At 46.6% G+C, this 14215-nt stretch overlaps 1 protein-coding gene across 1 annotated transcript in view; it reads right to left on the bottom strand.

The window, feature by feature from the left end:
• GCLC (glutamate-cysteine ligase catalytic subunit) overlaps positions 1 to 14215 on the bottom strand; it is a 41442-nt gene that overhangs the window by 17775 nt on the left and 9452 nt on the right. The window contains exons 2-3 of the mRNA XM_031688642.2: positions 2207 to 2319; positions 1170 to 1352 (exon numbers count right to left, since the gene is read on the bottom strand). Coding sequence (XP_031544502.1) covers positions 1170 to 1352; positions 2207 to 2319 — 296 coding nt within the window. The remainder of the gene's footprint in view (positions 1 to 1169; positions 1353 to 2206; positions 2320 to 14215) is intronic.

Below are 14215 nucleotides of genomic sequence, written 5' to 3'. Positions count from 1 at the left end.
CGACCGCTTTCTGGATTCACGACCGCTTTCTGGATTACAGGACCAAGCTACAGTTCTGCCTGTTTACAGAAAGAAAATCACTTCCTTATCATTTAACTATGGATGTAAGGTGAGGCCTCTACAACTAAATAATTATTATTCCTGCTCCGTTTACAAGTCCAAAAAAGTGCCCTCCCCTCATAAAAGATTTGGTTAGACTTTTTAAAAATTAGATTTTTAGAATAAAACTTACTCCTAGCTCAACACTCCTCCCTTAATAACTTAAGACAAAGAAAAAGATACTTCTCTAAGTGATGATGAGTTGTTTAAATAAGGTTTCCACTATTTAGATGTGACCATGGAGACTTAAAAAAAAAATTCCCTTTACATGTCCTTCTCAGACCAGTGATATGACTGACACTTGTTGGGAAAAAAAGAAGGTATGAGAATAGTTCAAAGTGTTCCAGGCCATGGACACCAACTGCCGAAGCGCCTCTGAACTTTGGGGAGGTCAGCGTGCTTCGCCCCAACCTGACAGAGATCCAGCACAGATAGGCAGATTGACAACTCGGTGGAGCTGCATTCTTGTGCACGGGCCCTGCGTGTAACTGTACGGGATTTCTCTGCCGCATTCTAAGCGAAGGACGCAATTCCACTGTTCGTGTTACATTATAGTTACTCTCATGAACTTTTAGCCGTGGCTAGGTTTAATGACAAATCCTAAATTTTCTTTCCAGTACAATATCCAAACCTGACCCAATGACTCCCTGGTTCTTAGTTAACACGTATGGACAGACCCTGGGAGCACTGACGCCAGCCCATCAGGGCCCCCCGATCTGATCTGGAGGGAGCCGCGGTTACAGCGAGCTAGAAGAAGACACGACCATCTCCTTCCTTCCGGGGTCAGGACTGCTCGGCAGACACTCGCTCCGTCCACCGGCCTGGGGACGCAGTCACGTCACTAATCAGTCCCAGGGTCCTTCTCATCCAGCCCAGACACGTCCTCCAGGCCACCAGCACTGGCCGAGCCGGGCAGGTGACTCTGCCTGCAGCCCTGATGTTATAGATTCTACTGGACGCAGCGTGGAAAGTGTGAACTGTCCGCAAAGTGCGATGGTCGTCGGGGCCAGTGCCTGGGTAGTGATTTGCTCTCTTTATCGCCTGCCAGGCACGCTGACACAGGAACTAACCTGGGAAATGAGGTTATCGTGCAGACAGCCTGGTTGTCTCCCAGCAGAGACGTCGCCTCCTGGCGGCGTTTCCTCATGTTGTCCTCCACGGTGTTGAACTCGGACATGGTCCCCCCGTACGGCTGGCCCGGTGTCCCTTCGATCATGTAGCTCCCGTACTCTGGTCTCCAGAGGGTAGGGTGGCTGTAGGGGAGAAAAAGTTTTGCTCCATCTGATTCTTGTGCCACAGTCTCCTCCATTTCTAGATCTTAAGAAGTTGCTTCAAAAAATTCAGAAACCACTGGGTATCAGTGATGCCAAGAACTCCATTACAATTCCCAAAGGCTAATTTCCCAAAACTCTTCAGCTATGTAAGAGTTAAAAGTACTACGGGGTCCAAAATATTTATAAATAACTGGGGTGCACACAGGGTGCTCACTGTCCAAGACAGGCACGCCAGTCCACTTTGCAGGACAGGAGGCAGGGACTTACAGGCTCGTTCAGTTTGATGCTGGGCCCCAAACTCAAATGCAGCCCCCCTTGAAGTCTAGTGAGCAGGAAAACGAACCTGGGAGTGCATGCCCCTGTCACCTCTGTCTACTCAAAGAAGTATTTTTAAAAAACATTCTGCCAGCCAAACAAAACCCATCTGCAAGTTTTACCTGGCACCACGGTTTGTCATCTCGGTAATGCTCTGGCATTTTCTTTCTTTTTTTTTTTTTTTAATGTTTAAATAGTAAAGAGCTTTGTACTGAGTTCACCCTTCTAAGTGCTTACTAGTGTGTTTAAAATGTCAACACCCTAAGAGGTAGGTATCATTGTTATTACTCAGACTTTACAGATTTGGAAACTGAAGCACAGAGAAGTTAAGTAACCTGCCTAAGGTCAGCCAGCTGTTAAGTAGAGGAAGCAGGATTGGAACCTAGGCAACTGGGAACCAGAGGCTGGGCTCTCAACGGCTGCACGCTCCTGCTTCCTGTCCATTAGAAGACAGACGCTATTTGAGTGGTTCTACCAGCTCAGAAACTCTAAAACAAGCCTTCAGTGCGTCAGCTTACTTTGGGTTTGTCCTTTCCCCTTTTTCTTGCAGAGTTTCAAGAACCTCCTCTCCAGACAGGACCAATTGGACTTTTTTGTTTTCATGATCGAAAGACACCAACATGTATTCCACCTATTGAAAATAAAGGAGAGAGAAAGATTGAACCTCCTCTAGATGCATGCTTGGTGTGATCTTTAGGAAAAGAAGAAGGGAAGTGTAAAGGTTGGAGAGGTTCACAGTAACCTGAGAACTCACATTTGCTTACACCATGGTGCTTAGGGAGCGAGCGTTTGCATAACATGGAAACCTGGAGAGAATGGCCAACAGTGCCCTTGTCAAAAGAAAAGAACTTTCCTCAATTGTTTCTTTCCCCTCTTCTACGGATCACCTTACGGCAAGGTCTGGATGCCCATTTTAACAAACTGTACTTCAAAAGACAAGTATTTCAAAGCTAGGATTCTGTAAACTGCAGCTCCAAGTAGTCGCATTTTGCAATGCACTTCCTCCGTGGGCTTACTTTCCGTTTAGGAAAGTGGTCACCTGGGCATTCTAATCAAGGTATTTCACCCTCCCTCACTGGTAGGTTATTTAATCATCTCACTATTAAGTCCCACCACTGGACAGTTAAATCATAATCAAACACACCGATGTGGAGAAGTTAGTTTAGGAATTTTAACAATTTCGTTTTGGTTGTGCAAGAATAATTTATGACAACATCCCCACCCTGAACTCATACAAAATTTAAAGTGCAAGGTGCACCAATGCACTTACAACAATACCTAGTGGGATTCTGCTAAAAATCACAAGTTATTAAAAAAAAAATCACGAGTTAAATATCAAAGGAAGGCTTTGCTGGGCAGAGTACAAACAGAACCTGCTTTTGTTTTCCCTGAAATCGCATGCTTTAAAAACTCATGAGAGTTGGTGTAAACAGTGAAGACTGTGAATCATGATTTATGGTAAAATAAGACACATCATCCACATGTAAGGAAAGGCTTGAACTGGACCATTCAAGACAAACACTTGAGCACGCTTTGCATGAGACACCAAGATGGAGAAGGGATGGCAAACTGGTGCTACAAGGCAGACAGGTCCGGTCTGCACTGGTACTTTGCTTGGCTTGTGGGAGTAATTTAAAAAAGGAAGCAACAATACCTCCACTATCTACCTTACCTACCTGGCATTTCACATGTAAATCCGGATCCCCAGCCTGAAAAACAAAGCCAAGCAGGAAGTCCAGCGGCAGGCTGGGTCCAGAGGGGCAGGGGCTGGGCTGCCCTCCTCTGAGGGGGGCTCTGGTCCGCGGTGGACCATCCCCTTATTTAAAGGCACCCACCCTTCCGGTCTCGGGATGGTGTTTGAGTCAGCCATCCCCATCAGAGAAAGGGTACTGTTCAAGACTGCTCTGCCCTTCAGCCAAGAAATATAAAGGGAAAAAAGTGTTAGTAACCATAGGAAATAGCCTGGCAGGTTTAAAGGACAACAAACAACAAACTTTCCTGTTTTCTTTTTTAATTCTTATTTTTTATTGAAGTGTAGTCGATTTACAGTGTTAGTTTCAGGTGTACAGCAAAGTGATTCAGTTATAGATATATACATACGAACCTTTATACTTTTTCAGTTTCTTTGCCATTATGGCTCATTACAAGAAACTGAATATAGTTCCCTGTGCTATATAGTAGGTCTTTGTTGTTTACCTAGTTCATATATAGTAATGTGTATCTGATAAAGTTTCGATTAACTTTTGTTAGTTGTTGCTGTGGACTGAATGCTATCCCTCCCACCCCATTAGAAGGGAGGCCTGGGCAGAGAGCGAGATGGCAATTAGGTCAGGAGAGATCTGTACCCTTTTAAGAAGAGAGGAGAAAGATCTCTCTCCACCATGCAAGAACACAGGAGAAGGCAGTCATCTGTAAACCAGGAAGAGGGCCCTCACCTGGAACTGGATCCACCAGCACCTTAGATCTTGAACTTCCCAGCCTCCAGAACTGTGAGAAATAATTGTCTGTTCTTCAAGCCACCCACCCTGTGGTATTTGTTACAGCAGCCTGAACTGACCAAGACATTGTCTTACTGATAAGTTCAAGTTCCCATTCGTGCTTCTCTACTAGACTCTTTTAGTTCAAAAAGTGGGTAGGGGCTTGATTTAGGTAGCACAAACCAGAAATGTGGCATCTCTACCTGTACAATCACTCAATGTCAAATGCCTGAAAGCTGTGGGCTGCAGAATCTGGAACTGCTCCCAACATTAGGTACAGGTGTTCAGGTAACATCTACAGATCCCGGACTCCGGGACAGCTAAACCTGATGGAACAGGAAACTTCATTAAGTCTCTGGATGGATATCTGAAAACATCCAAAGTATGAGATGTGGGATTTACCTTTAAATAAGCAGCATGAGGAGTGGTGTGCCATGAACTCGCCACTCACGCATCCATATCTTCAAACTCATCATGCAAAGTCGGCTCAATCACCCGTTTTACAGGTGGACAGGGCTGCCCAAGGCCACAAGTGGCAGAGCAGGGATTTCAAGGCCCAGCACACCTTGCTGCTAGGACCACAGAGGATGCCAACCTTGGTTAGTGACAAGCTTTTTAAAAAGCTGTTGTAAGCTTTGAGGCAGGGATATGTTATAATACTGGCCGAAAATCTTTCAAACCGATTATGCCTCCGTTTTACACAGTGGGCCTGACAGTGAATGACAGCAGCTCAGCTGTAGCAGTTACAGATTTAAATGGATGGGTCACACTGTAAACCGACTAAACTTCAATTAAAAAAAAAAAAAAAGGCAATAAATAAATAAATAAATCGATGGATAAGCCTGTCTCCTGTCTGCTCTGTGTAGCACCTTACACCCTCCCAGGTAGGAAAAAAACCTTCCTCCTTCGTCACTGGCTCCAACACATCTGCCTGGTATCGACTGTCATGGGGTGATGCTATCTTTTTAGCCGGATGACATGCTTCCGGAAAGAAAGATGAAGAGATACTTCCTTGCTGACTGGGTTCCCACCACTTATCTATTATCAAAATGAACCAGAACTTTTGTACCAACTATATAACCTAGATTGCAATCACTTTTGTTAGTTTCCTAGTTTTGAAATGACTGAAATCCCCAGTTTTCAGAATCATGCTCAGCCCAGAGGCTGAAGGCCTTGGGTGGGACAAGAGAACAGAAAACCCAAACTCAGGTTGTAAATATCAGCCCAGTGGATGACATTTAAAACGATTACAAACCAAACTCTCCTTAATTAAAAAAAGAATCACCCATGATCTCATTAAGCAGATGAAACAGAAAAACATCAGAATATTTACCACATGAGAAAGAGAAACTCACTTCTGGATAACATCTGAGTTCAGAACTGCCCAAACACCTTCCAAACTCAATTTAAGGCTTTCTGAAATAATTGTCCCCTACAGCCGAAGCCTCGATCTTTTTGCATCAGGGTTCAAAAGGGCTCTCTGACCCCTCACCTTTTGGTTACCTTAACCCTCCCCCCACCTCAATATTTCACGTTTATTTCCAATTCTAGTCCACGCAAGCACTCAAAGAGTTAACTCGATCCTTAGGAGCCAGACCGGAGCTGTAACGGAGTTTGGTTCGTTTGGTTCGGTAATTGGCTGTTCAGGAATAATAAAAACTGATACGTTAAAACAACGCTTCCCCAAACACCTAGAGCCACCGTGATTTATTTCATTATCTCTGGGTTTTTATTTCCATTCTACCCTCCCTGTTCGCGTAAAAAGGATGAGAGGAAAAGGCAAAATCAAAGAAAAAAAATAACGAAGCAGGACATAGAGGCCCTTTTGTATACAACACAGATTCTGAGGACTAGTTTCTGCTTCCGAACTTCAAACATCTGGGCTGCACACCCAGGTACAGTGACACCTCGCTGTGCATAACAAGACGCCGAGAGCTGTACCCGAGGAGCCATAAAAATGGGTGCAGCGTGACTAATTCAAATTCGAGTAATTGGCCTATCATTTGGAAGCAGCAAAGATACCCACCCGGCTCCATTCTCCCCAGACGTAATTCAGAGAGGGCACTGCTATTTGGTGCCCATCTTTTTAAACGGGGGAAGAACAGGCCCGATAAAAAAGCCCCACCATTTTGAGACATATTTTAAGTGTGTGCTTTTTCTACAAATTAAAATTAAAATTCCTTAACTGTGTATTGCTAAAAGGCTAAATGTTATCCCACTAGAATGAAAGTCTCTAATATCTCTGAGCTGTTGAATCAAAGACAAAGGCACATTCAAAAGATTATTACGTGGTTTACTTGTGATACGGGGTTGCTAGGAGGCAACAGCCCTCCAGCCTTTTAGCGCAGGTCCGCACAGGCGTGAGGTGCTGGGTGTTCATCTGAAATGAGGCCAATAAAAATAAAGAATTTTAATTGACGGAGATGTCAGTCAGTGGTGACCATATATAGTAGACAGTGAGATACCTGTGGCATTAAAGTTCGAGATAACAGTCCAGATCAACTATGAACACAAATCTTAAAAATTTCAACATTTTAATATTGTCTTTAAATGGCATTTACCAGTAGTTTAAAGTAATTTAAAAAAAAAAAGCATTTGGATACTCTACTATGAGGGTAAGGGTTTCAGGAAGTTTAGTATTTGAACAAAGGCTAGACATTTAATAAAATACTCATTTTTAGATTACTACTCCCTGGAGGTGAAAATCAATTACTTATTTAGGAAACAATCTAGTTCTACCAGCCTCAGAAGCAGCTGGAGGCAGCTCCCTCTTCAGGGAGGTTAGACTTTGAGGAAGTTCTTCTGTCAATTTCTGTGTAAATTAGAACAAAGGAATTTTCCCAGAGAAACAATGTTATACAAAGGTAAGGCTGGGGGGTGCGCCTCTCAAAGGTATTTAAACCATCCTGTGTCTGACCTCTAGAGAGCGACCCCATCACCAAGGTCCCTGAGGGACAGTGAGCCTTGAGATCTTACAATTTCCTCCCAGGCAGTGGGATAAGGGCGAGGACTCGGCCTCCTTGCACCCTGGAGAAGGGCTGTATCCAGGGGGTCGGGTCCAGGAGGGCAAGGGGCTGGTGGGGGAAGGGTCGGATCTTGGCCCAGGAAGAGGGGGCAGCAGGGCAGGGTCTGCAGCCACCCCACCGAAATTCAGCACTCCGGATTCAGGGCCAGCTCCCCAACTCCACTGGCCCAAGCAGTAGTCTTGACGCCTGCTGGAACCACCTGTTGCTTCTAGGAGATCCAGTTTTCTCCGACACTAACCCCTACAGAAGCCCGCAGCCTTTCTGTGACAGGGCTCTAATTAGCTGGGGACCATCACTGCCTAAACACACTGCTTGCTGCCCCTGCCCTCACTGTCCTTTCACCCACCCAAAGTCCTGTGCCGGGAAAGCCCTACAGAGCCTGGCGGATGTGGCTCCTGCTCTCATGGGGACATGTGGCTGGAATAACAGCCAATAACTCAACAGAGCCACGTGATCTGGACATGAACTCCACATGACCATCTGAGCTGTGCATGTGGGACTCGAGGGTCTGGTCCCGTCCAAGGCTTCCTAGGGAAAGGGACTGGCCAGGCAAAGGAGGGGGTCCTCACAAATACGGCCCCCCCAGAGCCCTGTTCTGACCGCAGCACAGTCACCTGTCTGGCTGGCCAGAGATGCAGGCAAACTGAGCCCGCCCCCAGGGACCTGGCCAGTCATCTCTCTCTGGGTTACAAACTGTTCCAAAGCTGGTGCCTTCTGTCCAGAAGACTGTTTCCTCACACGGCAAAATATTAACGACCAATATTTTTGAGCACTTTTCACCATCTAGTCAGATGGGACCCATTTCTGCATCTAGCATGAGACCCAGACTTGGAGCACCCAAAGGGGTGCCCGCCACAGTGATGCTACCCCTTTAAATCACCCATGGTGAAACAGGGAGGACCTGCACATACGCCCAAAGGGCAGCAGGGCCTGAAACAAGGGATGAACTTGAGCTGACCACAAGTTCAGGGACCATCTGTACATATTGCCATTTTAGGCTGTAACTGTGGTATGTTCCCCAAAAGGAAAGGTTTTAGTAGTTTAAAGTTATATCAAATTCTCATAATACCTACTATATTGTGACCTTCCCCCCACTATGAAATGCCATTTCACAGCACAGACTTTACATGGGGTGCAATGCAGGGAAGTTTATACTTGTAACACAAAATAAATCTGGCCTCACTCTGCCCTGGTCCTCTGTTGGCATCCTAGATCAGGACTTCCCAGAGCAAGGGGCTTTTTATTTATGCTAATCTCAACTTTAACATAAACGATGCATAAATGCATACAATGCATGAAATGATGAATTTCCAACATGATTAGGTAAAGTAACTTCCTTGAATGATTATCAAAATAAATTCTTCATGTGCCAGATTAGTGATATGAGGCCTAAGTGGGGGGAAAAAAATCTTAAGATTTAAGAAAGAGAAAGAAAATCAAACCAGGGAAAATTGTGGTGACTCTCATATGGGAGGACAATGACACAAAAAGAAAGGAAAAAAAGAATCACACTCTCCAATATGGTAGATGAGTGTGACTTTTTAAGAGTTAAAATAAAAAATTCAGTTCCCAGGTTCCTAACTGAACATTGCAAACAATTCTATTGCAGTAGGAAGTTGTACTGGACAGCACTGGACTTGAACACAAGAGAAACCACACCCTGGAACTGAACTGGACACATGACTTTTGGTACAAAGGAAATCCTTAAATGTAGATCTGCTCTTTCACGTCCTACAAAATGGTAGGAGACATTTATTTTCTGGGCCTCTGAAATTAACACTGGCTTTTTTTTTTTTTAACCATGCCACTATACTTCAGGAATATGGCAGCTTTAATTTTCTGACGGTTAAAAGACCAGGTTTAACTCCCTCCTACCCTAATTCTGAACCAGACTAGCAGAACTCAAAGAGTCTTCTCAGAAAAGACAGCACATCAAGTTAAGTTACCCACAGGGAGGTTTGCTGAGGCCTCCCACCCGGCACTCCACCATTTAGAAACCTAAACCAGAAGACACTTCCTCCTGAAACAAGTTGTCAATGTAAATAGTTCTTGTTTCCCTCAGCACACCTGCAGGTTAGTGAGCATAAGTGAATTCCTTGGCTCTTTCCTGAGAGCAGAGTCCTGGTCACCACATGGCTGACCAGTGAGGGTGTCTTGGACCACGTGCTCTGCAGAGGGGGCGGGAGGGAGGGAGGGATCAGGGCCACCCAGGGCCCCTGAAGGGACTCTGACAAGGCACAGGAGAGCTCAGGGCTTCAGCAGGGGCCAGGCAGCCCTGGGGAGGACACCCTTCCTCCGTGGCGGGGCTGGCTCAGAGCAGGCAAGCCACAAAGCCAACTTGGTCTTGGGTGAGTGTGTTTATGAAGTTGGCCCAAATTCTGGGACCAACAAGACATGAGAAATTCAGGGCTTGAGTTCTTAGTAGTTGGTGGCCAATTAACTCACTCAACAAATGGGGGGCAGTGGGGGACTGCTTTCTAGAAAGACTGAGAGAGGTCTGGTGCTGAAATACAGGGATGCCCGTTAAATGCCTACAATCTCAAACCGATGAGTCCGGGCTCTGGCTTTGGCCTACTACCTGCTGCCCGGATGAGGGCCGCTGCTGGCGGCATAACTATCAAGTGAGGTCAGCCGGATCCCCATAGAGGCTCATCCATTTCACAGGGCTGCTCTGCCAGCAGCAGATTAGCTGGGAAGGCAGCGGCCACATCACTAAACCTGTGGCATCTGTCCTGCAGACCCAGAAACTGACCACACATACTCAGTACTTTGGGTTTGAAAGCATGCTGGCCTTTAACTGGGCAGGAATCAGGGGCCTGCACTTGGGGTGCTAAGGCGTTCATCGCAGCAGCCGCCTTCCTTTGTTCCCGCCACCCCTCACCCCACTCCCTTCTGGTCCACCGCCAGCCTCACGGCAGGAAGGAGCCCCCAGACACCATCCCAGAGCTCTCAACCTCCTACCCGGGAGGGAGGTGGTCACGGGGAGCTCTGGAGTCGACCAGTTTGAATCTGAAACTTCTGTGTCTGTTCTTTTGTAAAATGGGAGTAATGCCTACCTCAGGGGGACACTGGGGAGGATCACAAAAAATAATGCATGTAAGCGCCTAAAACAGTAGTGAGGACACGCATCAGTCCATGTCAATGGTGACTGCTTTCTAGCCCTTGGACAGCGACACACTCATTGAGGCAAAACAGGATCTTGTTAAGTGTTCTTCAAATGCTGGTTACAACCCCTTCGGGGACCCTGGTGCCTTATAATCAACACTACAAAATAAACCTTGAAGTAGAGTAGAATAAAATATCAGAATATGTCACTCGCGGGAAGCCTGTTACTGTTTCACCCAGAGTTTCACACGGGGTGTTTGTTTCAGGTACTCTTGGTTTCAGTAAAAGTGAAAGCCCCAGTGCAGAACACCCCAAGCTCTGCCGCAGCCGAACTGGTTCTTTCTCCGCCACGGGTCAAGTCGCTTCCCTCCGCTCCTCGACATTTTCAAAGGGCTCACACGCGGCACAACGTCCAACATCCCCCACCCCCAAGGTGCACAGGCCCATCTCCGGCCCCGCCTCCCCCACGCCGGCCCCGCCCCCGGACTTCTCTTTGCTGCGCCACCCGCCCACCACTTAGGGTCTGGGACAGCACTCCTCTACTTGGCAAGCTTTCAAGGCAGCCCTTCAAAGAGCTGGCTCTTGCAGGGATCAAGTCAAGTGCCCCCTCTTCACAGGAACCTTTGCAGGCCCCCGACACTAGGTAGGACCCCCTTCTTGTTCGCACCTACTCTAGTGCCTGCTGGAGTTGCGGGAAGTGGCTATCCTGGCTGGAGCAGTCTTAATTTTCCCTCTCTCCTCACACATATTACAATTATTTGGAGTGTGTTTTTTTTCCCTTCTCCAGAGATGAAAACAGTGTTCCTTCCAATTCTAAACTATCATTTCTGTAATTAAACTCTTCCAGAAATTCTCAGTACAGGACCATCCATTTTCCTTTCCTTCTCAAATACAAGACATGACACACGACAATGCCAGGAAGGTAATTTTTTTTCAAATGCACCGTCTCGTCACCCAAAGCTTTACCTTTTTTTAGCATATGATCTCTTAAACTGTATGCACGTTACCAGTGGAAATCTAAAACTGATTACGTCCTCTTCTGCTAAAACAGGAAGATAGTAAACACACTTCCATTTTTTATTAAGGCTTCAGACTTCGTGGGCAATTTCATTTCTTTCAACTAGAGTCGTAACAGAGTGAGGCCCTGAGAGGCGCACGGGCTGCCGCGTCTAGACCTGCTTTTCCAAGCTGCTCTGTGACTTGGTCTCTCATTTCTGCCTCGACTGATTGTTGTACAGTTCATACTGAGCTGAGGAACAAGACTGCAGAAACTGTGTATAAACTGAGTGATCTCCGGGTAAGAGCTTGAGACACACTTCTAGGAGTAAAGTGCATGCACTCTGTACGCAGAGGACTTTTGCTTACTTCCTAGTTCTTGCTCTGTTTGTGCATTGGGGCCAGATCCTGACCCCTGGGTACCACTCCCACAGCAACGGCGGCTTTGGGGCGGAGGGGAGGACCATGGGCAGGGCTGCTGCAGCCTGTGAAGGACGACACGCCTTACAGGTACCCGACTTGCGTAAACACGTGAACGCGCCCAGCCGGAGATGAAGGGCACGCTCCCAGATAACCTCTATAGGTTCCCGAGGCTTCCAGTTCTCAGCGCATCCTTCCAAACGACTTTTGTAATTAAAAAAAAAGTTCACTTTCCAGTGTTTAAGGTTACTAACATTCAGAGAAGTGCCAGCAAGCTTTCACAGGTACTTGGAGATCTTCACTCTCTCTCTGGAGCATTAAAGTATGGGGAGCCCTGTGCACCCTGATCCTGGTGGGTAACCCGAATGGGGCACTCACATCTCAGATCCTTACGAGCTTCCAGGAAAGGGGTCGTGGAGGCTCTCACCTTAAAGCTTTGTTTTAACTCTGTTAAATCAGCATCCAGTTCAAAAACAGAGGAGTTAACTGAATCCAAAGGACTGAAAAAGGACCTGGGGGATGGGAGACAAGACAGTGTGTTTGTGTGAACATCTACGTAATTAGGAACATCTAATCTGGGGGTTCTTTGCAATCTTGTTGTGGAAACAAGTTTAATTACTAAATCTTGAACATCTCAGAACACAGAAAGCTCTCCAAACAGCATCCCAGAGAACTGCAGCCCATATGAACTCTCCAAAAGCACACCAACCTGTACACCTGAGTTTCCCAGGTACCTATAAAAGATGTGCTCTTTTGGCAAGAAGCCTGAGGCTTATTTATGTTTCCCTACCTTTCTAAACAATGTTTGAGAACCCCAGCCTCTAAGTGGAGATTCAGGGTCAGCATTCTAAAATACTCAACGGGTTACCATCAGTTTCAATACACAATGGAGTTAAGTTGTATTTCTGTGGCTACTAACTTAAGTGACCCAAATGCATACACTTTCCCAGTTCAATTCTTTTTCTTTCTGAAAAGCACAAGATTTCAAGGACCCTACAAGCTGTGAAAACATTCATGGGCTGTGTGCCATTTATTTTGGCCAGTAACCCATTTTTGCTCCTTTCCCAAGTTCTTAATTCGTCACAGATAGGTTGCTGCCAAAGCCTTGGGTCCCTGCCTAACTGGCCAACCCCATGGCTTCCTTTCCATCCCCATCCTTGCACACCTCTCGAAAGCCTGCCGTCCTTGGTGCCCCCACGGCAGGCCCACTGCCCCACTGTTCCTTCTCAGCTTCTCACACTGCATCCCTGCCCTCAGTTCCTCACTGGCTTATCTTGCTCTCCACCTTGGTTTTAGGCCTGGGGCTGCCCAGCCACACACACAGTCTCAGGTGTTGCTCCGGCTCCTCTCCTGTCTCCAGGCATCTCTACTGGATGAGCAGAGGGTTCCGAACCTGAACCTTGAAAGCAGTTCCCCAAGAACTATCCCAGCAGGGACCCTTAGTCACTTGGTCATCAGAGTTAGGAACCTGGGAGAGATGCCACCACTCACATGCAGGTCCCTCAGACGCCTCCTCCAGAGTATCTCTAACACTCACAAAGCTTTATCTCTAGAACCCCAGGTTAACTCTCTTCTGTCTCCCAGGAAGGACATGACCTCTGCAGTGTGAGCTCCCTGTCCCTAGCTACCCCTCCCAACCCATTTTTCACACTACCACCAATGGGATCCAGGATCAGTCTCCCTGTACCATTCCTGGACTCAAGGCTCCTGCCGTGGCCCAGGACCAAGGACAGCCTCAGCCTCCAGCCACTCCCTGTGCCCTGCTCTGGTCCCACACCACAGCGGTAACCCTCAACTACAGGCATCTTCACAGTCACACATCTGTACATCCCTTCCCTTGCCTTCTCCATCTCCCTCAGAGGTCCTTCCAGAAGGCCCCCTCCCCCATCTATACGGCTCCCAGGATCTCCAGGTCTGGAGCAAACTCCTCTCCTCCCTCCTGCCCGCCGCCACTGCCTGGCACTGGGGTTCTTCAAGGGCAGAGAGCTTCTCCCTTTTCTTGGTTTTTCTCTTCAACCCCACGACCTGCCTTGATAAGGGACTTCACAGGAAGGTCTTGATAAACAGGAATCTCTCAGTGAGTACTTAAAAGTCATCTATTGTGGAAATAAAGCTTTTAGTGTTTGGCCACCTGTAAGTGAAGCTCAAGTCTCAGCTTTTCTGAAGGAAACATTCTATACCACCTGGATCTCTACAGAGAAGCTGTGAGGCTCAAACAGGTTTATTCAGGAGTTCAAGAAAATGTTTCTAAAAATCTAATATCTATGGGTTTGTAATTAGATTCCTTTTTCAGTAGCCAGTAAAATACGTTCTCTTTGAAAAATGCTAAAACTCAAAAGGCGACAGGATAAGGAAATGGAGTCTACCTTTTCTTGTACACATTTCCTGATTTTCACAAGTTGTGTGGAGTGTAAAGCATTCTGAAACAGTTAAACTGTTAACAGATACAATTAGGAACTTCATCTATATATGGAAGCACATAATTGAAAACCAAATGATAGAA

Source organism: Vicugna pacos, chromosome 20 (genome assembly GCF_048564905.1).
Source record: "Vicugna pacos chromosome 20, VicPac4, whole genome shotgun sequence".
Taxonomy (NCBI): domain Eukaryota; kingdom Metazoa; phylum Chordata; class Mammalia; order Artiodactyla; family Camelidae; genus Vicugna; species Vicugna pacos.
This window is presented reverse-complemented; position numbering and strand designations above follow the sequence as displayed.